General features: G+C 49.8%; 2 protein-coding genes across 5 annotated transcripts; both read right to left on the bottom strand.

Annotated features, from left to right (window-relative positions):
* Positions 1 to 1,682: 1,682 nt before the first annotated feature.
* Positions 1,683 to 14,154, bottom strand: LOC310743029 (Golgi-associated RAB2 interactor protein 1A-like). Of its 4 annotated transcripts, none has more exons than XM_083573093.1 (6): positions 13,892 to 14,151; positions 13,546 to 13,724; positions 11,859 to 12,114; positions 9,464 to 9,576; positions 5,546 to 5,604; positions 1,683 to 2,119 (listed from the first exon to the last, which is right to left on the bottom strand). In XM_083573093.1, exons 1-6 carry the CDS (start codon positions 14,030 to 14,032, stop codon positions 1,827 to 1,829), a joined length of 1,041 nt encoding a protein of 346 aa, XP_083429219.1. In that variant the 5' UTR covers positions 14,033 to 14,151; the 3' UTR covers positions 1,683 to 1,826. The 4 variants fall into 4 exon arrangements, with proteins under 4 accessions (XP_083429219.1, XP_083429220.1, XP_083429221.1 ...); XM_083573094.1 differs by having other exon boundaries at positions 1,683 to 2,050; positions 13,892 to 14,137; XM_083573095.1 differs by lacking the exon at positions 13,546 to 13,724 and having other exon boundaries at positions 13,892 to 14,154.
* A 504-nt stretch (positions 14,155 to 14,658) lies between these two features.
* On the bottom strand, positions 14,659 to 20,782 carry LOC310744084 (uncharacterized protein; the record flags this gene model as incomplete). The annotated part of the gene is made up of 3 exons (XM_083574826.1): positions 14,659 to 16,194; positions 20,113 to 20,400; positions 20,737 to 20,782. 3 exons carry the CDS (start codon positions 20,780 to 20,782, stop codon positions 15,932 to 15,934), a joined length of 597 nt encoding a protein of 198 aa, XP_083430952.1. The 3' UTR covers positions 14,659 to 15,931.
* Positions 20,783 to 24,613: the final 3,831 nt, after the last annotated feature.

The raw sequence follows: 24,613 nt of genomic DNA, 5'->3' as shown, positions 1-24,613 counted from the left end.
AGTGTCCGTCTATCACCTGCTCAATTTGAAGCACACCTGCTCCCCCTGAACAGGTCTGTAGGCTACAGGCCACAACAGGTGAGCCTGGTGTAATCCCAGCCAGTAAGCCCTCTTTCCGCCTTCCCCAAATATTTGCTCTCCTGAGCCGCTGGCATCTCCTTGTCCTCCTCTCCTGATCGCTCTGCTTCATTTCAGCGATGAAATGGCCTCTTCCCAGAAGCAGAAATATTGTTGATTTAGTTAAATGTGTCTTCTGCTTGGCCACCTGAGGTTGTGCGTCCGGGACACTGGAAAGACACTTGCAGGTCTAGGTTTTATGAGAAATTTTTGGATGGGTTGGAAAAGGCAAAGACTGGACTATGACACTTGGGTTCATTGTTTGTGTCACAAAAGGGCAGTGTTCAAAAATGGATTTTGGGTCAAGTTTGGCATCTCTGGGGGGCAACTGACACAACGGGTTGTCTGTGCCAACCCCTTTTGGCTAAGAAAAATATCCACACCAGACTTATCTGGCTTAATAGCAGTTGTGCCAAGGAATCCTGGGGAATCCTGTGGATTTCTAAATGAACTGAGACACACAGGATTCTTTGGGGGAAGCTATGCCAGCCTCTTCCATGCTCCTTGCAAAAAGGAACCTAGAGTGATAAGTTATAAACTGCCCAGAGGAAGGATTCCAGGAAGAGCGGTGGATTCTCCTTCGCTGAACACTTTTAAGCAGAGGTTGGATGGATACCTGTCGTGTAAGATCTAGTTGAGATTCCTACATTGCAGGGGATCTGTTCCATTCTGGAAGTAAGCTCCAAAACCAAAGCGTTCCAAAACCAAGGCGCGGTTTCCCATAGAAGGTAATGCAAAATGGATTAATCCGTTCCAGACTTTAAAAAACCACCCCTAAAACAGCAATTTAACATGGATTTTTACTATCTAACGAGACCATCGATCCATAAAATGAACGCAATAAACAATGTACTGCAGACACACAATCAATCCATCAGGAGCTGAACTGGGTTCCACACAGTCACAAAAACAAAACAAAAAAGAGCCACAAAAACAAAAACGCAAAATAAATAGTAAAAACAGACAGACCTCAGTGTAACACTCAAATCGGAAGCGTAACACTCAAAATGGAGCATGTTCAGCTGCCAAAAAAAGTTTGCAAACCGGAACACTTACTTCTGGGTTTGCAGTGTTTGGGTTCCAAGGCGTTTGAGTACCAAGGCGTTTGAGAACCATGGTGCCACTGTACATCCTCCCAGCCCTGTGAATGCTAGAAATTGCAGCCGGGGGGGGGGGGCATTTCTGGTGTAGTGCCAGTGTGGTGTAGTGGTTAAGAGCGGTAGTCTCGTAATCTGGGGAACCGTGTTTGCGTCTCCGCTCCTCCACATGCAGCTGCTGGGTGACCTTGGGCCAGTCACACTTCTCTGAAGTCTCTCAGCCCCACTCACCTCACAGAGTGTTTGTTGTGGGGGAGGAAGGGAAAGGAGAATGTGAGCCGCTTTGAGGCTCCTTTAAAAAAGGGAGTGAAAGGTGGGATATCAAATCCAAACTCTTCTTCTGGCCACTTTCCCTTCGTCCTCCCTGGCATGAGATCCGAGGACAAGAAAGGGGGCAGGAACATAAGCCAGAAACACCAAGTGACACCCCCTCCCCCCCTCCAAAAAAAGGGCTGCCCACCATACCGCTCACACCCAGCCATATAGTTTTATTACGCTTTGGATTTCTCTCTCTAGTCTCTGCCAGCCGGTGCCTCAGTTTCCCCAGTGGCATCGCTGCCCAGCCTTCATCTCCAGTGCCCAGACCGAGCCGAAGCGCCTCTGCCCGTCTCTCTACTTCAGGCCTGCGGCAGCCAGGCTGCTCAGCCGGTTGAGGGGCTGCAGCCACGAAGGCGTCTCTTGCTGCCAGAGTCCGTAGCTCCTGCTGTCCATCCAAGGCAGGAGGTCCAAATCCGTCTCGGAGGGCCTGAGCTCTCGGCTGTGCCGGCGGGACATCTTGGAGAGACGGCCTTTGCACCGGGCGCAAACCAGGGGGGCGGGCATGTCGTAGAACAGCACTGAGGGGCAGAGCACAGGGAAGCGGGTGAAGGAAGCGGGAGGGCTCAGATCGCACCGCAAAGGCGCCCCTGCAAGGTGGAATTAAGGGGTCAGGCATGAGACCACCCCAAGCACTGGGGCCCATATATATGCCCTCCTCACCACTCCAAACTGTGGAACTGGCACTGCTATGGGTACCTCATAATCCCCATTCTGCCTTTGCAAGCAGCTACACTTTGGAACTCCCTGCCCATTGACACCGCTTTTTGGCACCAAGTAAAATTTTTGTCGAGTTGAGTTATTTTAGAGTTATTGCTTAAAAATAAAAAAAAAAATAGAAAACTACTAAAAACATTACACCCCAAAATTTTCAATAACACCCCCCCCAATTTTCAATAATAAAAGTTAAAAAAACCAAGTTGACCTAAAAAAAAAACTCAGCTGCTGATTTTATGCATACTAGTTTCATCACTTAATTGCCGGTAATAATCAGACTGTTTCATTATTTTCGCAAACTGCTCTGAGGTTTTCTACAACCAAGTGAGCTGTAAAATTTCATAAGGTAAATAAAATGTATTAGCAGCCTCTGGGCAATGCAGTTTTATCCCACAGAGGAGGGCTAATAAAATTGTGGCTATAGGTGGTCACAAAAGATCTGGTCTGATGGGCCTTAGTCTGAGCAAGGGAGTCAGCATGGACTAGTGGTTAGAGTGCGAGGCTAGGACCTGGGAGAGACTTGGGTTCAAATCCCCCCTCAGCCCTGAAGCTTTCACTGGGTGTGCTGGGGCCAATCACTGCCTGTGAGCCTAAACCACCTCCCAGGGCTGTTGTGGGAATGAAATGAGGACTAGGTCCTGAGAGAACAGGGTTCAAATTCCCACTTGACCCTAAACTCACTGGGGGGGGTTCCTGGGGGGGCGGTACCTGCCATCTCTCAGTCTAACCTACTTTACAGAGTTGCTGGGAAGATTAAATGAGGAGGGAGGGAAAACCGCATATGCCCTCTTGTGGTCCTTTGAGGAAAAGGCAGGATATGGATGCAATAAACAACTAAATAAGCAGCAATGTGCTTCCTTCTGTAAACAATCCCACATCTAGAACCACTAATCTGGATTAAGGTAAAGGACACCTGACCGTTAAGTCCAGTCACGGACGACTCTGGGGTTGCGGGACTCATCTCGCTTTACTGGCCGAGGGAGCCAACATTTGTCCGCAGACAGTTTTTCTGGGTCATGTGGCCAGCATGACTAAGCCGCTTCTGGCAAAACCAGAGCAGCGCATGGAAATGCAGTTTACCTTCCTGCCGGAGTGGTACCTATTTATCTACTTGCACTTTTTGGCATGCTTTCGAACTGCTAGGTTGGCAGGAGCAGGGACCAAGCAACAGGAACTCACCCCGTCGCGGGAATTCAAACCACCGACCTTCTGATCAGCAAGCCCAAGAGGCTCAATGGTTTAGACCACAGCACCACCTCGCATCCCGCATTAATCAGTGCCAAATAGTTAAACCTGTCCTGCCTGGGGGCTCCAGCTCCTTGCAATGCTGAGAGTGGGAGTTTCTGGTGCCTAGTTAGGAAAAGGAATTCCTTCTTCCTCTCCAGAAGATTCTGGCACCCGATTTCTGTCTCAGTGGTTCCTCTTCTGGAGCAGGCATCCCCAATCTGTGGCCCTCCAGATGTTTTGGCCTACAACTCCCATGATCCCTAGCTAACAGGACCAGTGGCCAGCGATGATGGGAATTGTAGTTCAAAACATCTGGAGGGCTGAAGGTTGTGGATGCCTGTTCTGGAGTCTCCATCCTATCTGCGGCTACAGCTGCTCCATTAAAATTGAAGGAGCCTCTTGGCTCAGCTGGGGTGGCTTTGGAGTTTGTGAACTGCCAGTAAAAAGGTAAAGGTAAAGGACCCCTGAAAAGTTACGTCCAGTCAAAGGCAACTATGAGGTTGCGGCGCTCCTCTCGCTTTTGGGCCAAGGGAACCGGTGTTTGTCCACAGACAGCTTTCCGGATCATGTGGCCAGCAGGACTAAACTGCTTCTGACGCAACAGAACACTGTGACGGAAGCCAGAGCGCACAGAAACACAATTTACCTTCCCACTGCAGTAGTACCTATTTATCTACTTCCACTGGTGTGCTTTTGAACTGCTAGGTTGGCAGGAGCTGGGACAGAGCAACGGGAGTTCACCCCGTTGCAGGGATTCAAACTGCCAACATTCCAATCTGCAAGCCCAAGAGGCTCAGTGGTTTAGACTACAGCACCACCCAGGTCCCTGTAGCTGCCAGTGGCCCCCTTTGAAAAGAGACAACTTGGCCTCTGAACTCCATGCACTGGTAACTTCCAGGCTGGGCTACTGCAATACCATTTTCGTGGGGCTGCCCTTGAAGACGCCTCGGAAACTTCAGCCATCCCAAAATGCAGCAGCCAGATTCCTGTTTGGGGTTCTCATATAAGCCCCATTTTAAAACAGCTGCACTGGTTGGGGGTTCATTTCCAGGCCCAATTCAAGAGCTTTGTGTTGGTGTTTACAGCCTCAAATGACTCTGGCTGCTAACACAGTGGTACCTTGGTAGTCAAACGGCTTGGCGCCTAAACAAATCGGCTCCCGGATGCCACAAACCTGGAAGTGAATGTTCCAGTTTGTGAATGTTTTTGGGAAGCCGAACACCTGACACGGCTTCCAATTGAGTGCAGGAAGGTCTTGCAGCCAATCGGAACCTGTGCCTTGATTTTCAAACAGTTTTGGGAATCGAATGGACTCCCAGAATGGATTAAGTTCAAGAACCAAGGTACCACTGTGTCTGAAAGGCCACCTCCTTCGCTACAGGCCCTTTTGGGTGCTGGGATTAGCAGAGGGGGGGCTCTTGATGGTTCCTCCATCCTCAGAGACTTGGGGTTGGCGTCCCGGGGGGGAGAGGGCTTTCTCTGTTGCGACCCCTAAGCTGTGGGCCTCCCTTTCCACAGAAGTGTGCCTGACACCTTCATTACTCTGCTTCCCTCCCATAGTGAAGACGCACCTCTTTGCTCTGGCTTTCGCCACTCGAGGTACATGTCCTTAGGGACCCGCCTTCGTTTTACAGCTGGAGGTTGTTTTAATCTGTTTTTAACATTGTGCTTGAATGCCTTAACTCGCGCTGGCAATAAATAAAATTCACAGCGATAATAATAGCTGCTCCCTCCAGATGTTGCAGGACTCCAGCTCCAGTTGCAGGACCCCACCATTTGCTGGGATGGCTGGGAGTTATAGCGCAACACAGCTGGAGGGCACCCGGTTAGGAAAAGGCTCCTCTGCGCCCAGAGCCATTTACTTTGACCCTCATCCACAGCAGATCCTGAGGGCTTTTGCCATGCCATGCACCTGCTCCACTTCGGAGACAGAGACTTGAGTGTCTGTCCCACTGCTTCTTCCCTCTGACTCTGCACACCTGGGATTTGCAGGGGCTCAGTGGCATCTCATGGCAGGTGGGTGCTGGCTATTGGCAGAAATAAGCACTTTTTTGAGGGGGGGGATTGCTTACCTTTAATGTCATTGGACAGAGCCGAGAGTTCGTCCTTGTAATCTCCCTGAAAGGACACCCTGTCAGGGAAGGAGACAAAATGCAACACAAGGATGTGGCTTAAGAAATTTGGAATGTGCCTCAAAGCTCTGTGTTATGTCTTAGGACTGCTTTCCTTTTAACGTTCTTATGTCACTGTCAGGGAATCAGGAGCAGGAGCACTGAGGAGAGAGGAATTGGAGAGCGAAGGGGAAGAATCCGAGGGAAGCGTAGGGGAGTATGACAGTGGCCCGAGAGATTCCATGAGCTTCTCCAGCGAATCAGAAGATTCCCAGAAGGGGGCTCCGATGGTCAGGGCAAGGGGGGTCCCAGGGGGGACGCACCAGAAACAAGGAGCCAGAGGGGAACCCCAAAGCAGCAGTGGAGGATCGGGACCAGTTTCCCCACCAGAGCGTAGTGGGGGGGAAGAGTCACATGTGTCAGGGCCAGTGTCTCCTCCGGAGGGGAGGGAGAGTAAGTCAGGGCTGACCACGCCTCCATCGGAGAGTGGGGGAAGGGAGGGGAGGTCAGTTGCAGCTAGTCCCCCCGAAGGGGGAAGCAGTGACAGCAGCAGTGAAACGGTTAGGAGGAAAACTGCTGGCTGGGCGCGCGCGCCAAGTTCAAATGTACAGGCGCGCGGGACAGCAGGAGACCCGGATGGGGAACCAGCTCCTAAAGCCCGCCGGAGGGAGGGAGAAGGCTCAGGGGAATCAGCGGCAGAAGAGGCTAGGAAGGGCGAGACCCCGGCGGGCAGGCGGACCCAGAGGAGGAAGGAGCAGCGGAAAAGGTGGAGCAAGGTGAGGGTCTTAAATTGGTGTACAGGGGGAGGAGATTCAGAAGGGTCATCAGCGGTCTGACAGTTGAGACGTGGGGCTGCGCGCTGCGGCTCTGGAAGTGAAACTGAACTTCAATAAAGACTTTTGTATTTAATTAGAAAGCAGCGTTGGTCCTTTGTGAGCTGGGACCTTGGGCAGCCTTGACAGTCACATATGTATACATTATCATATTACATTACAGGGCATATTATAGTATAATTTCCAACATGTATACAAAGTTTATATACCAAATTTATGTACCCAAAGAAAGAAAAAACAAAGACATAAAGCTATTTCAAAATAATATTTGTACCAACACTACAGACGTCCTATCAATCTTGTTGCATATTCTTTTTTTTTACAAATGAAAGTATTCTTATTATTGTATATTTCTTTACACTTTATCTAATACATTCCTATATCAATATGTACCCTTGATCTTGTTTCTCAACTCACGTTTCTCTCCAACGTCAATCGATTGACAATTGACGTTGTTTTAGGAATGCTAATAATAATAACAATTTAAAAATATTATTATTACTATTATTATTTATACCCGACCCATCTGGCTGGGTTTCCCCAGCCACTCTGGGCAGCTCCCAACAGAATATTAAATAGAATAAAACTTCAAACATTAAAAGCTTCCCCAAACAGGCATGTGGAGTTGTTGTATGTCACATGTCTGTTTACTTCCAGCACAGTCTGCTGGGAACTTCCGTTATATATAGCTTTTGCTATACTGTTGTTTGCTTGGACACGAGGGGAAGCAGACATGCTGTAAACTATGCTGAATAAAAAGCTGTAAATATGCTTACATATGTCTCTGTCCGCTCCTTCCATTGTGAAGATTTATTCACTCTGCTGATAAGAGCGTGCTCAGTCTCTAAAGGTTTCTGAGGCTCGAGTCACTGATTGATGCTGTTCCGAGAACCGGAATTTGTCCAGTTGCTGGCTGGTGGCTGGAGCCAGCTGGGGGCCTGCCAAATGCCCCCGTCTCCCCGGACACATCCCAATACTCTTTCCCCTCCTGTGGTTTCCAACAACTGGATTCAGAAGTGTCGCTGCCTCCCTCCATGAATCCTTTTTTAAAGCCATCTCAGCAGTGGCGTAGCGTGGGTTGTCAGCACCCGGGGCAAGGCAAGTGCGCCCCTAACCCGTGGATTTGCGCCCCCTAACCGTGGATTTGCGCCCCCTAACCCTAACCCCCAGATGTTGCGCCCGGTGCGGCCGGCCCCCCCTGCACCCCCCACGCTACGCCACTGCATCTCAGTTTGTGGCCACCACTGCTCCTGTGGCCGTGAGTTCCATCATTTAACTATGTGTTGCGTAGAATCCTAAAACTGTAGAATTGGAAGGGACCCCAGGGTCATTTAGTCCAACCCCCTGCAATTCAGAAATCACAACCAAGGCATCCACCACTAAAGCAACTTCTTTGCCTTTAAAGCTCATTCCACTTTCCCAGCCATCGCACAGCACAGAGTGGACTTTGCCGCTCTGGGGTGATCCCTGCTTGTCCGTTTTCTGCCCCTCCAGCCCAGAGCTGCCGTTTCCTCCCCACTGACCTGAGCAACTGCCTCCCACCCCCAGACTAGCCCCAGGCAGAGGAAGAGGAGCCCTGCCCGGTCTCATTGACTGCCAGCCATTCCCAGAGCACCCTTTGATATGCCAAAAATGTGCCCTCAAGCCTGCAAGAAAACGCTCCAGCTGTTGTGCCATAGAGCACTGGGAAGTGCCTATTAGGACATGAACCGACGGATCCAAATTATCATTATTATAATTATCCTTATTATTATTTACCATATATACTCGAGTATAAGCCAACTTTTTCAGCACATTTTTTATGCTGAAAAGGCCCCCCTTGGCTTATACTCAAGTGAGGGTCCTTTGGGGCTGCTCATTCCTCCTCCTCCGCCGTCACCAACAGCAGCGGCAAAGGCGGCGGAGGAGGAATGAGCAGCCCCAAAAGCAGCTCTTTGGGGCTGCTTGTGCTTCCTCCACCACTGCCGCCACCACAAGGTTTGTGGTGTGGTGAGCTGGCTTATACTCAAGTCAATAAGTGTTCCCAGTTTTCTGTGCTAAAATTAGGTGCCTCGGCTTATATTCAGGTTAGCTTATACTCGAGTATATACGGTATTAACTTTCCATGCCGCCCCCTTCATCTGTAGTTCTCAGGACAGTTCACAGGCCTCTCCTCCTCCTTTGAAGGTCTTTATGCAGAGGGTTAACCCACAGAGCCTAGGACTTGCCGATCAGAAGGTCGGTGGTTCGAATCCCCATGACGGGGTGAGCTCCCGTTGCTCGGTCCCAGCTCCTGCCAACCTGGCAGTTCAAAGGCACGTCAAAGTCCAAGTATATAAATAGGTACCGCTCCGGCGGGAAGGTAAACGGCGTTTCCATGCGCTGCTCTGGTTTCGCCAGAAGCGGCTTAGTCATGACCCGGAAGCTGTACGCCGGCTCCCTCGGCCAGGAAAGCAAGATGAGCACCGCAACCCCAGAGTTGTCCGGGACTGGACCTAATGGTCAGGGGTCCCTCTATCTTTACCTATGCAAAGGTTGGGCGGCCCTGTGTCAGGGATCCTTTAGCTGTGGTTCCTGCATTTCAGGGGGTTGGACTGGATTACCTTGGGGGATCTCTTCCAAACCTACAGTTCTGATTCATTGGAGGTTTTCCAAAACTCCTTCAAACTACAACACTCCTCCCCAGGAGGAAATAAATGATGGCCATCAACTTGGAAGGCTTTTAAAGAGGATGGGACAAATTCATAGAGTCATGATGGCTATGCTCTGCATCTAATGCTTCCAGACCCCAGAGGGGAGAGCTGCCCTTGTGTTCAAATCCTGCTTGCTGCTTTCCCACGAAGGGCATCTGACTGGCCACTGTGAGAACAGGAGGCTGGACCAGACTGGCCTGACCCAGATGCCTGTTCTGATGTTCTTAGATTAACTCAGGTTCGGCAGCTGTCTGCCTGGGATGATTTCTGCTGCGAATCCTGAATTTTATGGGGTTGGGCTAAATGACCCTCCCAGCTCTACAATTTTGCGTCCGTTGGTAAGGAGCCCCATGAAATAAGTCCAGGCCACTTACTTCCTCTTGCCTTTGTCCTTTGGGGGGCTTTTCGAGATGTGGGCGAGGGCACCTGTCACCTTCTTGCCGGCTTTCTTCATTTCGCTCCTTCCCCGGGTCGCCCTGTCCACGTACTGAGGCCATAATGGGGGGGGGCGAGAACCAGAGAGGCTGCTGTGAATCCAAGGCACCCCCCGTTCCCCCCTGGCTGCCCCCCACCCAGTTCAATTATTTATAACAAATATCTGTATGCCGCTCTGTCATAAAAATGCATATCGAAGCCATTTGCAGCAATCATAACGCAAAACCCTGCCAAAGTTACAAACAAGCACCGATTAGCCATCCTTCAAATTATTATTTGGCGTTTAATTTTACAGTGTTAGATTCGAATAGATTATTGAATATTGCTTTGTTTAATATAAGTGGTTTAAAATAAATAAAATTATTTTAAAATATATTGTGACTTTTCATACTGGATCAGATTGTTAATGTTTTGTGCTTTATTGGGCTTTTATATGTGTTGGAAGCTGGGGTCTTTATTAATTATTATTATTATTATTATTATTATTATTATTATTATTATTATTATTATTCCCACTTGGAGAGGAGGCTCACTGGCACAGTCACTGCCTCTCAGCCAAACCCTCACAGGGTTCTTGTTGGGATTAAATGAGAAGCAGGGAAACCGTGTAATATCTGTTCTGCATTTGCAAGAACCTGGGTGTTTTTTTAGTGTGGCAACTTTGGAACTCCCTGCCTCTTGATAGGAAGCAGGCACCTTCAATGCACTCTTTCCAGCGCCCACTAAAAGCAGCTTCTGTTTAGACCAACCTGCCCAGATGCCAAGAAGGTCGACGTGAATTCTAGCCTATTTCGGTAGAGGCAGTGACCATTTTAGGTGTGTCTGATATGAGCATGACTGCCCACACACACATCATGCTGAAGCGACCCAAAAATGTCACAAAAAGGGGCCAAATGGGCCAGTGCCAGAACAGGGAGTTTGCAGGTTTTTTCAATGGCATTTCAAATATACACTCTTTCATTTAAATGCATCTGAATGCATTTTAAGAGGGATTCAAGGGAACTTACCAGGAACGAACAATTCAATCCCACATAAATGGGGGTTTGCCTGTATTTTAACTTTTTGTATGTTTTAAAGTATTGTCGGAAATTCTTCCGGGTTTATCTTTTTATAACCTGCTTTGAGGTGTTTCTCCTCAGAGCTCCTCAGAGAATATTGTTTATTAATATCCTTCCTAACTTGCGCTAGCAAGTTCCTTTATGTAGCAGAGTTATATTCCCCTTTTTACATGCACAGCAGATAGCTGGTTGCAGGCTCGTGTGAGCCTCTCACTATTATACAGTTCAGTCTGTCTCAGACTGAATTGTACGTTCCTGGTAAGTTCCCTTGAATCCCTCTTAAAAGAATAAAGACGCCACAATCTTATTCAAAGTCAATAAAAGAAGTTTACTCACATCAGTTCACAGTTGGATTCCTGAAGGGAGACTTAGTTACAAATATGTACGTGTGGATCTACCCCATATGGGGGAATCATCCCAGTGCTTCTGCTAGCTGAGAGTTAGCAGAGCAGTCCTAGCTAAAAGCTGGTCAAACGAAGGACAAAGTCAAAAAAGAGAGAGGGGTGTGCTGCGTGACTCATCCTTTTGTTACCTGGACAGGTAAGGCCATGCCCACCTTCTATCACATGCAAAAGGAAGGATGCTCCAGCCAGGAAGAAGAAGAAGAAGAAGAAGAAGAGTTTGGATTTGATATCCCGCCTTTCACTCCCTTTTAAGGAGTCTCCAAGCGGCTAACATTCTCCTTTCCCTTCCTCCCCCACAACAAACACTCTGTGAGGTGAGTGGGGCTGAGAGACTTCAAAGAAGTGTGACTGGCAAAAGGTCACCCAGCAGCTGCATGTGGAGGAGCGGAGACGCGAACCCGGTTCCCCAGATTACGAGACTACCGCTCTTAACCACTACACCACACTGGTGTACAGGAAATTTTGACTGGCTGGACCAAACATCCCCTCGTATGTCTTCTCTAGCATTACAAGGAATGTTGTACAGTGATACCTCAGGTTAAGTACTTAATTCGTTCCGGAGGTCCGTTCTTAACCTGAAACTGTTCTTAACCTGAAGCACCACTTTAGCTAATGGGGCCTCCTGCTGCTGCCGCTCTGCTGGAGCACAATTTCTGTCCTCATCCTGAAGCAAAGTTCTTAACCCAAGGTACTATTTCTGGGTCAGCGGAGTCTGTAACCTGAAGTGTATGTAACCTGAAACGTATGTAACTCGAGGTACCACTGTACTTGACTGCCTCTCATGGATCACATCCCACAAGAACCACCCCCCCCAAGACCTCGGACCGTGTCCCTCCCTGTGCCGGAGTTTGCAAGAAGAGCAACCCCCTTACCTCACCGGAGGAGCTGCTGGAGGGGCTGCTGCCGCTGGGGACCAAGCTGTGGCGGATGCGAATGTTGGGGTCCTTGGTGGTGATGGAGAGGCCCTTCTGCAGGATCTCGGCCAGGCGGCTCCACAGGGCGAAGACGCCGCGGGGGTGCTCCTGGTGCAGCTGCAGGTAGTAGACCTTCCCCGTCACAGTCTGAACGCGCAGGATGCGCTGGGCTTCATCGTGGACGGACAGGCGGACATAGCGCAGGGGGAGCAGCCTGGGGCAAAGCGGCGGAGGCGATCAGGATATGGTCGCTGCTGGGCAGGGGAGGCTCAGAAGCAGTGTGGTGAAGTGGTTAGAGTGTTGGAATAGGACATCAAGTGCCGGATTTATGTATAAGCTAAACAAGCTATAGCTTAGGGCCCAACTCTCTTGGGACCCCCAAAAAAATTAAAGGGAAAAAAACCAACACTGGATGTACATTTCCAAAATAGAAGATTAAAAGCTAATCAAATAAAACCTACATACAGCAACAGTGTTTTGTGTTGTGTAGGCTCCTATGATGTGAGTCATGGGCCCCGCCTGCTAGCCTGCTCCCTAAAATATCACTGGTTTGCTCATTTCTATATATAGGGTGCTTCCATTCTGCGTGGACTGGGCAACATGTGCAAATGGCTTGAGATGCCTATTAGGTCCACAAATTACCATGTAGCATATATTCAACACAAAAACAGTGCAGTGCACGGAAACGTGCACCAGAGCGGTACCTATTTATCTACTTGCACTTTGACGTGCTTTCGAACTGCTAGGTTGGCAGGAGCAGGGACTGAGCAACGGGAGCTCACCTCATCACGGGGATTCAAACCACCAACCTTCTGATCGGCAGGTCCTAGGCTCTGTGGTTTAACCCACAGTGCCACCCGCATCCCATTAGATAGCTATTAGGTCCATCAATTGCCATATAGCATATATTCAACACAAAAACAGTGACCATTTGTTGTTGACAAAGGACAGCTGGACATATCAAGGGCCCCATGACCTTCAGTAGCTAAGGGCCTCATCAAACCTAAATCCGGCCCTGAGAACACAGAAGAGACCAGGTTTCGAATCCCCCCTCAGTTGTGAAGCTCACCTCGGGGCAGACTCTACCTCTACCTAAGCTACCTCCCTACTGAGTGTTATAGAATGCAAATGCAACCTTTTTCAGCCATCCCTCAGACCATGCAGTGGGCCAGACTATATTTTGAAGGGAGGGATAATGATAATGATAATTCCTATGCCCCACAAATAACCCAGAGATGCATTTTAAATAAAAGGGTACATTCTACTCATGTAAAAACACGCTGATTCCCGGACAGTCAGTGGGCCGGATTGAGGTGATTAGGCCGCATCTGGCCCTGGGCTTTAGGTTGCCTACCCCTGTGCTGGACTACAGTGGTACCTCGGGTTAAGTACTTCATCCATTCCGGAGGTCCGTTCTTAACCTGAAACTGTTCTTAACCTGAAGCACCACTTTAGCTAATGGAGCCTCCCGCTGCTGCTGCCGCACCACCCGAGCACAATTTCTGTTTTCATCCTGAAGCAAAGTTCTTAACCTGAGGTACTATTTCTGGGTTAGCGGAGTCTGTAACCTGAAGCATCTGTAACCTGAAGCGTATGTAACCTGAGGTACCACTGTATACCAACAGATCCCTTTTCTGCACTTTACCTGGTCAGCTCTAGAGGGGGACGCCTTAAAGCCTTGCTGTGGCTCCTCCGGATCGGGACCCTGTGGCGCCCCATCAGCAAGACGTTCGGGAGCGGCAGGCAGGGGTCCGAGGAAGTCACTCCCATGGTCACAATGGTGGGCGAATTCGTGATGTCCACCCATTTCCCCTTCTTGGTCACCTGTCGAATAAAAGCAAGCACCCCCGGCCCAAACCAGGCTCAAATCACAAGTTGGAAGGGGACACCCCAGGGGCCATCTAGTCCAACCCTCTGCAATGAAGGAATCTCAGCTGAAGCCATCTGACCTCTGCTGAAAAACCACCCGGGGGATGGGAAAGGGGAGCTACCTGGATGAAGTTGCTCTCAAAGACCGCCGAGTTGGGAAACAGGTTGTAATCCGGGGAGCGGACCAGCTGGCACAGCAAGCCCCCTTCCAGGCCCAGATCCTCCCCAGCACTGTGCTTGCGAGCCAAGGCCCCTCTAGACATGGGCACTCAAGGGGGTGAGCATGCCTCGGGGGGGCCTCCGTTGCCACTCTCGGCCCTCCCTGGCCCAGCCAGCCAGCAGCAGCCGGGCTCCTCTGCTGCCGCAGCATCAGCGATGACACCCTGCAGAGGGGCGGGGCTACCTGGCTGAAGCTGTGATGTCACACTGGCCAGCTGGGGGGGCTGTTCCTGGGAGGGGGCAGTTGCTGCCCAGCAGAGGCATCAGCAACACAGCTGGGGTGTTGTGTATGTGAATTTCTGTTCCTTTTTGCCCTTCTGGAAGTGAGCTTCTGGGTAGCACAGAATGCGTCTTCAATCATAAACATTCACGGGGGTTTTCCATACCTGTCCTCTGAGGAGGACGAGTACCTCAACTGATTTCTTCTTAAGGCATATTTTGAAATCAGTCACCCTTCCTTCACAAAACCAAAAGCCCTTTCCAGCAAGTGGGGCATAGCTGTCAACGTTTCCCTTTCTTAAAGGGAAATGCCCTTATTCTGAATAGGATTCCTCGCAAGAAAAGGGGAAAGTTGACAGCTATGAAGTAGGAGGTGACAGGGGGAGTTTTTTCAAGCACCCCATTTCCCTGCTCCCAAAAAAATTCCCTCCCCACAAATAAAGAGCTCATATTTTGAGTTTTATATATATTTATTTAAAAAGAGTTGCCATTTATTGATCGTTCCCTTTCGGGAGAGGCCAGCTCAACAGGCTTAAAATGTCCATCCTTCTTTCTTCAGAGACGGAGGCACAGCAAAGAATTTAGGATAAAGCCTTCTGCTTTTCCAGCAAGATCAGAAGATCCAGGAGGTGGTTTGCAGCACGAAAAGGCACCCCTGAACCACCCACCCCAAGGCTAGAATTTCCCCAAGTCTGTCCTTAAAAATACTTTTAGCTGTTTCCATTGAAACTCTTAGCAGCCGCCACCAGGGGGCATGTGAGAGCCCTTCCTTTGCAGCTGCCTTTGCTCCTTCCAGACCAAATAGCATCCTTTTTGGGGTGTCTTCGTAAACTACAGATATTAAAAGCACAGGGATTTTGCTTGAGGCACCTCAAGGAGGGCAGGGCAGCCTGGCAACACCAGGGGCAGGTCTCTTCTCCAGCGCCCCCTGCCCAGCCTCTGGGGTTGCCTTGCCCACAGCTGCCCTCCCTTGCAGGGGACGAGTTAGGGACCCCCTCCCGCAATGATCCACAGTCCAGCAGGCCTCTTCCACCAACTGATGCTTGCAGGTGGGCTGGCGACAGCATGGCTAAACCTTGGGGTAAGCAGACAGATTCCTAGCAAACTTTCACAGGATGAGAACACAGATCCATTATTGAGCCGAAGAACAGGGGGAGATGTTTCTATGAAGGGAGCCCAGAATTTTGCTCGGGGTGCCCAATCCTGCGCCCCAATTTTGCCAAATGCAGGTCTGTCCAACAGCCAGGCTCGGCCACTGGGCACACCTTTTCTGTGTGTGTAGCCAAGAGTCTAGAGCTCAGTGAGCGTGACGCAGCCCAGTTTGTTGAGAATCAAGGCCTTCTGCGTTCGGAAAAGGCTATGAAGCAGAAAAAGCCAGCCACATTCTTGGCCCCAAGTCGCTAGTCCTCAGTGTTCTTCTCTGTGTCCCGCAGCAGAAAATCAATAGGCGTCCCTTTTGCAGAGTCTGGGCTTGCTGTGGGGCTGAGGGCAACGTCTCCATATCGACCCCCAGGGGTTCCAACACCTGCCCCATAAATCTCCCAATTAACAGGGTGCAGAGGCTCCCCCAGGCCAGCTGGGCTTCTGCTGCCAGCCCCCTCTTTCGCCAGGGCAGGTTGGCAAAGGCACATACAAACCCAGCCCCATCCATGTTAAGCCCATCCCTCAAAAAAACCCCACATAATCTGTGTCATTTTAGTTTGCTGCAAGCGAAGCCCCTCGGCTCATGCGTAGGGGCCAATCTCTTTGCTTGTCCTGAGCTTGTTGTCCCCCGAGAGGCCTGGGGGGGCTCTGTCCGCAAGGCTGCCGCCCTCCGATTCTACCCACCGGCTGGGGAGGCAGGGGTCCAGCCCATGGGGGGGCATCAGGTCTCCCAAGAAGCCCATCAGCCCGAAGAGCAGAGACAGAAGAGACAGTACCAGGCCCAGGAGGTAGATCTTCACCACCCACTGCATGGTGATGGCGGGCACAGATCCGGGACTTGCTCCTGAGAAGAAGAGAACAGACCCCTGAGTGGCTGCAACTCACACCTCTGATTTTCGCCACAGAGGCCCCACCCTCCTATTATCTATTCCCTGCACTTAAATTTCAAGTTTTCCTCCAAACTCAAGGTACCTTACATGGTTCTCCTCCCTGAAGCTCTACAACAACCCTGTGAGGTAGGGTCAGGCTGAGAGAGGGCAGTGGATGACACACACCCCAAGGTCACCAAAAGAGCTTCTCATACCCTTGGCTTCCATTGCTGAAAGCCACCTGGGTGTTTTTCTTCCTAAGAGATCTTTATATCTTGTCCAAACATTATATAGAGATTTTCTAATTATATGATTTTTAAAACCTTTGTGAACCTTTATCTTGTCATACCACAAGTATGCATGCCAACCAAATACGTTGTCAAATCCCTCCAAATCCAGCACATCAACATTGTCCAATTGAATCCAGTCTTTTATCCAGCAGAAAGCTCCAGCTTCAAAATATATCTTCAGGTCTGGCAGGGAGAATCTCCCTAATTCTTTAGTGTCCGTTAGTAACTTATATTTAATTCTGGGGTTTTTTCCCTGCCAGATAAATTTAGACAATGCTTTCTGCCATTCTTTTAAACACTTAACATTATCAATAATTGGTATGGCTTGAAATAGAAGCAACATCTTTGGCAATGGGGGTGGCATTTGAAGCCTGCTCTCTCCCATGTAACTGATATAATAATAATAATAATAATAATAATAATAATAATAATAATTTATACCCCGCCCTCGCCAGCCAGAGCCAGGCTCAGGGCTGCTAACATCAGTAAAATTATAGTAAAAACATAATGGGGGTAGGGGGGGACTCAATTTAAAATACAGATTAAATTGCAATTTAAAATGCAGCCTCATTTTAAAAGTAGCCCATAGATCAAAACCATAAGGGGAGGGAAACACAAGGGTCAGACTGAGTCCAAACCAAAGGCCAGGTGGAACAGCTCTGTCTTGCAGGCCCTGCGGAAAGATGTCAAGTCTTGCAAGGCCCTAGTCTTTTGTGTCAGAGCATTCCACCAAGTCGGGGCCAGTACTGAAAAGGTCCTGGCCCTAGTTGAGACCAATCTAACCACCTTGCGACTTGGGACCTCCAAAATGTTGTCATTTGTGGACCTTAAGGTCCTCCGCGGGGCATACCAGGAGAGGCAGTCCCTAATAATAATAATAATAATAATAATAATAATAATAATATGCCGCCTGCCTGGGTTTCTCCAGCCTCTCTATGAGGCTTCCAGCACAATATAAAAATATAAAATGCCATAAATCAGCCAACATTAAAAAAAAACTTCCCTATAGAGCTGCCTTCAGCTGTCTGCTAAAAGTCAGATAGCTGTTTATCTGTTTGACATCTGATGCAAATAGTAAGGAAATTTTATATTTCATAGTTAAACTATATAACGCACTGGCTCTCAGAGGAAGCTTTAGATTCAACCCCAACACACCACTGGCAGGCCTCTCAGATTAATCGTTCAGCCTTCTCAAGATCAGATGCGATTATTTTATTTGTTTCCCAGAATTTATAAACCGCTTCATTGTAAAAACTGAGGACGCCTCGGCGAGGTTTGCAGAAAGATAAAAGGAGGAAAACAAAGGGGAAAGATTACAATGTGTTAAAATGTGCAAAAAAATCAAAACTCTACTATAATCCGGCGAAGGCTCCTGCCTGATATCCATAGTGTCAGGGAACTGACATCGGAGCCAGTAGTGGAGGCAAGGCTCCCAAGCGATGCGTAACACCAGGGATAAAGGGGGGCGGATGGAGGAATCGGAGAGGGGGCTCCAGGACTCTTTGCCGGAGACCAGCGGGGAGAGCACGGGTCCTCCGCTACCCACACCCACCCTGTGCAGAAGACTTCTGTGCAGGGAAAGTAGGCGTAGACTTGGCGTTAAAGAACTTCTTTGCTGGAAGAAGTTCAAGAAATGCCCACTGACGGATTCTGCTAGCGACTGAACAGCCACGAAGTGAAGGGCTGTCCAGCCAGGAAAAGGTTTAACCAGGCAACCTAGCCAGGAGTGGCGGCAACTTACGCACGAGCAACCCCTTATAACCATTACACATAGGCAGGGAGTTCCAAAGGGTACATGCACAGTGACTGAGTCCTCTCCAATGTAGAAGGGGCGGGGGTTATGTGACTCCTGGGGAAGCGCCAGGCTGAAGCAGTTTTGGGGGCACGGGTGGGAGGGCAAGACCATCTCGCAAGTAAACTCTGAGCTCAGGTCTTAGATGCTGACAATGCCTACTTAGCCCAGAAATGGAAGCAAGAAGAAATTCCAAAGAAAGAAGAATGGCAGACAAAATTAATGGACTATGCAGAATAAAATGACAGGAAGGATTCAAAACCTGCGGGACCAGAGATTTACAGAAGATTGGAAGAAATATACGGACTATTTGAAGAGCAACCGTAATCAACAAATTCCGCTAGTAGGACTACAAGAAGTTTTGTAAGGAGAAATGTATGAAGCATTGCAAAGTAGAGAAAGAATAGGGATGTTGGTTATGAGTTAAATGTAATTGTGGAAGTAAGAAAGGTATATTTAGTGAATAGATTGGAAATTTTTCAGATGTGACTGATGGAAGTCAAAAAAGCTGGTATAAGATATGAAAGTATGTTTAATTACTGTTGAAAATGATATGTCAAAAAACTAATAAATATTTTATATATAAAAAGATAGGTGCTGACAATGCCTCACTCCTGTCAGCAATGCTAGGAGTTGAAAGGGACCTCTGAGGGTCATCCAGTCCAACCCCCTGCGATGCAGGAATCTCAGCTAGAGAATCTGCTCTGAAACTACGTGGGACTGTGCAGATGGCCCCAGTGGGGCTCAGACCCTGCCTGGCTCTCTTTCCCCACTCCTCCACGTGCCTCAGTTTCCCCAAGAGCAGGCTCCAACTATGCCTCTCGCAAAAGGGAGCCCCACTCTGCACACAGGAGGACCCCCAAAGAGAGCCGGAGGGAAGCCTGCGAGGCCCACTTTCTAGAAGCAGGGCTGGGACTGCCACTTAGCCATCAGGGCAAAAGCAAGGAACTGGGGCCAAACTGCCTCTCAGACTCACCTTCCTCACAGGGTTGTGGTGGGGACTAAGACCAGGGTTCAAATCCCACCCTGCCAAGTTCGGCCATGAAGCTCACTGGACGGGACCTTGAAGGCCAGCGCCTTACTGTCTCGCTACCCTACTTCACAGGGTTTTTGGAGATTAAAGGAGACGGGAGGGGAACCATGCAAGCCATACCTTGAGCTCCTCGGAGGAAAGGGTGGGATAGAAGACCAATAAATAAAATGACTTTGAAGGGCACGAAGGAACGGGAGGCGCTCTGCACGCGCTCCGGAACGCATGACTCCTGTTGCAAGCGCTTCAACTAGCAAGTCTCCCAGATATAGCAATTAAAGCGGAGCAGGAGGAGCAGATTTCAGCCCATATACACCCCAAAATGTTGAAGTAGGCAAGCAGGAACTGGAAGGCGAACGTCCCTGCCTGGACCGAAAAACAACCCATGTTACTAAACCAGGCTACCCCGGAGCATGTGCAGAGTCCCTCTGGGCAGACGGTTCGCCCCGGATCCCGTCGGACGGTGGGTGGTTAGCCGTGTGTGTGTCGTGGGGGGGGCGGGGTGAGGAACGACTGTCCTCCGACCCGGGCTCCGTCTGGGTGGGCGCGGACGACCCTGCAGGGTGTCCCAGATGCGCGGGGCGCCATTCCCAGCCCGCCCCGTTGGCGATGGGCCCGGGACCCTTCGACGGGCAGAGTCTCCCCGACCCCCAACCCATGGCGTCCTTTCTTCCCAGTGGGGGGAAGAGGCGAGGAGCCCTCGAGGCTCAGTGCAGCCCCGACCCCTCTTCCCCGAACGACCCCAACCGATGGACGGGGCGGGGGGGGGAGGACAACTGACCGGATCTCCTTCTCTTCCTCTCCCGACAGCGGCGACGTGCAGCCCGTCCGCCGGCCACGCGTCCGCCTCTTATGGCTCCTCCGACGGGGCGACGCTGACCCCGCCCCGCCCGGAAGGGAAGCTTTGTTGGACGGGGCGCCCGTGGGAACTGGCGTCGCGGGGCCGATCCAGGGTCTCGGAGCGCATCGCCCGGCCCCTCCCCTCCTGGAAGCTCAGGGGCGGGGAGGAAGCATGGGGAGGGGCTCCCTGATGCCTTTGCACGCCTCCCCCTCCCCCCCCCCCCGACGGCTGTACACGCCTTGCACGTGCCACACGCCCGGGCTGTGCAGAAGCCGCCCTCTCCCCCCTACCCAGCCCCTGCAGTGACCTCTCACCCACTGGGCTCTTGGCCAGAGAAGGGGGGGGGGCTAGCCCCGTCTGACACGCCGCCTTACACCCCCCCCCCGCGTGCGCGCGTCCCGCCAGCTCCGAAGATGCCTCGTGCCTCGATTTCTGCACCGCTTGCTCGGCTTTTTAGCTCTCCCTCCGATGGGAGGCGCGCTACCCCCCCCCCCCCACAATTGGACCCCGCGCTCAAGCACCCAGTTTTGATGGGGAGGGGCAGCGGCCGTGGAAAAGACAAACCCCCTAGCGGGATCGTTAGGAAAGGGACTGGAAACGGAACGGCCATTATCGTCCTGCGTTCAAGGGGGTTGGACTAAATGACCCCGGGTTCCCTCCCGACTCAACGACCCTGTCTTTCCTAAGGCCACTCTATGAATGTTTGGTGCGATCAGATTTGGAAGGCTGCGTAAAGTTCTGGCCTCCTCGCCTCATATCAGGATATTGATGTAAGTTTATGAAAAGTGTGTCTGGCATGGAGAAAGCGGATGTAGGAGAGCTTTTCTCCCTCTCTCGGGGAGGACAGTCCCTCTTCGCCTAGCGCAGAGTGAACCTGCGGAACTCCCTGCCAGAGGAGGCAGGGACCGCCACCAACCTGGATGGCTTTAAAAGAAGATTGGAGAAATTCCTGGAGGAGGAAAGAGGTTTGGGTGGCGCCTGGGCAGGGTGGCTGTGCCCAATTATTAATAATAATAATAATAATAATAATAATAATAATAATAATAATATTAATACCCCACCCATCTGGCTGGGCTTCCCCAGCCACTCTGGGCAGCTTCCAACAAAATATTAAAATACCGTAATGCATCAAACATTAAAAGCTTCCCTAAACAGGGCTGCCTTCAGGTGTCTTCTAAAAGTCTGGTAGTTGTTTTTCTCTTTGACATCTGGTGGGAGGGTGTTCCACAGGGTGGGCGCCACCACCGAGAAGGCCCTCTGCCTGGTTCTCTGTAGCTTAGCTTCTCGCAGGGAGGGAACCACCAGAAGGTCCTCGGTGCTGGACCTCAGTGTCTGGGCAGAACGATGGGGGTGGAGACGCTCCTTCAGGTATGCAGGGCCGAGGCCTCGCAAGCAGGACCTGAACTCCCCTCTTGTGCTTTCCCCACCCCCACCCCCCAGATTCCTCTTCTTTCAACCAACAAACAGGAAAGACTCAGCCCTCCCGCTCCTTGGCCTTGTGCCCCCCCCCCTTGCAAGATGCCCCCTGGTTGCATCACCAGGGAGGGACCCTCCCCTCCCCTCCCTCCTCCTTCCTGGGCGTCCAGTTGCCCTTTCACCTACTTAGACCCCTGGGCTTCCACTCATCCTTCTGAAGAAAAAACAAAAAAAAAATTTCCTTCCAGTAGCACCTTAAAGACCAACTGAGTTAGTTCTTGGTATGAGCTTTTGTGTGCATGCACACTTCTTCAGATATTCTGAAGAGTGAGCATGCGCCCCCAGGCACACACTGTGGAAGGGCAGGGATGATTTAAATCCCCAGCCAAATTCGTGTAGGGGCCAGGTTCCCCAAGGGCAGCACCTGGCACTGGTACCAGTCTCCTTCATTCCTCATAGAATCAGAGAATGGTAGGGTTTCAAGGGAACCCTGTTGCAGGAATTTGTGTATAGGTTGGGGGTGTTCCCCTCCATCAGATATCATGCACATGCAGCCCACTACCAAAATCAGCACCATCACTTTTGTGACTTTTGTGATTTGTCCCCAAAACACCCCATCACAGTTTCTTCCTATCTATTCAAAGGGCCTTTGCTGCACAATACCAAATGTAAGAATTCAGTGATCAATGTATCTATGCACTGGCTCACTGGGAAAACTTCAGAAGTTCATATAGAGATGTGAGCTCAGCTACTCAGCAGCCCCTCTGCCTGAGTGATAATCCCTGGCCTCCTGATACCTGAGTGCCAGACAGGTAGCCATTCCAGAAATAACAAACCCACGAAGACAAAAGGGTGTGATTAACTTGGCTGCGACTGGGAAACAGGGAAATGTAAATATCTCTTTTGTTACACTTGATGGGTGTTTGGTGGAGGGCAAGGGGAACCATGGGGCAGGGTCCAGGGTGCTCAGATTACTGCCACCAGACGTCCCCTTTCATGATGTATTAGTGATGTAGTTTGTGGGGGGGTGTAACCTGGGGATTAGCGGCTAATAAAAGTTTGGGTTCTCTTTTGTTCAGGGTTTCCATCTTGTTCCACCTTGTGGCAGGTGGGAGTCCTGTCGCAACAGTCTTCAACAAAGACCAAGCCTACTGGCTGCTGTTTTGCTCTGGTATTCCTGGCTGGTGTCCTTGTTTTTTGTCCAAGAGAGCCCTCAGATTTCTCCGTTAACACCCCCAAGGGTCTTCTAGTCCAGCCTCCTGCAATGCAGGAATTGCAGCTAAGAAAACCCTAACAGATGGCCATCCAACCTCTCCCTAAATGTCTCCAAGGAAGGAGATGCCAGCACCTTCTAAGGAGGAGTTTCCTTCACTGGAGGTTTTTTTATTTAAATTATTGTTATTATTATTTCATTTCTACATTATAGGAATTCTAAGGTCATATATATATTAAATAAATCTTCATAAATATACAAGGCAAACACGTACATAAGTATATAAACCACATCTCTGAAATAGTACAGGAGAACAATCCTGAAGCCATTTTCGACTCTCCCAAATTTACCTCAAATATTTCTCTGCAAGGAGGAAGGAGAAGGGAAAAGCTTTCCAATTGTCTTTGGACTGTAGGGGCCTCCCTGGCAAGTATCTGTTAAGCTGAGCACACTATCAATGTGCGTAAGAGATTCAAGAACTAAGTATTTACCATCTTCAAGGAATGGCCAGGCTACCCAGAAAAGGCAATCAGATAATAATAAGGCAAGTATCCTGGCAGACAGGAGAGAAGCAACACACTCAAATTTCTGCTGGGGACCACCTCATTCTGTGATGCATGTATGGTGTTTGGGGGGGGGTGGTGGTCTTGAGCTACAGGGGAGGCAATTTTGAAAGTCTATATAAGGGCTTGCACACCAATGTTCTGGGTTCCTCCTTTCCCTGCCTGTATGGGGTGAGCAGGGGACCCTGTTGCAACACTTTAATAAAGATCAGGTTTACTAGCTGCTTTGTTTCTCAATATTTTCTGGTTGGCCTCTGTTATTTTCTCCTACCAATAGAGCACCTACATAAGGACTCTATACAGGCTCTTTATCCCCATAAGGGGATAAAGGAGCAGTTTTCTCTTATAACATCTACAGTGGTACCTTGGGTTAGATACGCTTCAGGTTACATACAGACTCCGCTAACCCAGAAATATTACCTCGGGTTAAGAACTTTGCTTCAGGATGAGAACAGAAATCGTGCGGTGGCAGCAGGAGGCCCCATTAGCTAAAGTGGTGCTTCAGGTTAAGAACAGTTTCAGGTTAAGAACAGACCTCCGGAATGAATTAAGTACTTAACCCGAGGTACCACTGTATACCACTTTATATTTTTAAGACAAAACCATTGAGAGTAAAGCAGTCGTGAAGAAAGTCAAATGCAAAGTATGCATTTAAATCAGGCGTGGCCAGACTTGGCCCTCCAGCTGTTTTGGGACTACAATTCCCATCATCCCTGACCACTGGTCCTGTTAGCTAGGGATCATGGTAGCTGTAGTCCCAAAGCATCTGGAGGGCCGAGTCTGCTTGTGCCTGATTTAAAGTAACATAGTTAACAGGAAACTAAAATGTTGTCTTAAAAGATTTGAACATAAAACATTACAAAGGAGGCCAACTACGGAACGCAGCTAATATAGCAATGAAAAACCTTCTCTTAAACATTTCAAAACAAAGCATTGCTAAAGGTAGTCAAATATAAAATGCGCATTTGAAACTGCATAATTAGCAAGAGACTAAATAGTGTTTTAAGTATAAAACATATCTGCTGCTTTTGCTGCCAGTCCTGCCAATGGTGGCTCAAGCCTAAAAAGCTCGCTGGTTGATCTTGAGGGCCAGTTGCTTCCCCACAGCCTAACCTACCTCACAGGGTTGTTGTTTGGATTAAATGAGGAGCGACAATGGGGAAGCAAATACACTACCTCAAGCTCCCCAGAGAAAAGGGTGGCATAGGTACACAAAAGATAAATAATAATCCATAATACTGGCCACAAT

Source organism: Podarcis filfolensis (assembly GCF_964270895.1).
Source record: "Podarcis filfolensis genome assembly, chromosome: 10".
NCBI lineage: Eukaryota > Metazoa > Chordata > Lepidosauria > Squamata > Lacertidae > Podarcis > Podarcis filfolensis.
This window is presented reverse-complemented; position numbering and strand designations above follow the sequence as displayed.

Coding starts and splice junctions, on each gene's coding strand:
- LOC310743029 (XM_083573093.1), bottom strand. CDS start 14,032: ATGTCTAGAGGGGCCTTGGCTCGCAAGCACAGTGCTGGGGAGGATCTG. Junction 13,725..13,891: donor TTGAGAGCAACTTCATCCAG/GTAGCTCCCCTT, acceptor TTTATTCGACAG/GTGACCAAGAAGGGGAAATG. Junction 9,577..11,858: donor CCAGCAGCTCCTCCGGTGAG/GTAAGGGGGTTG, acceptor TTATGGCCTCAG/TACGTGGACAGGGCGACCCG.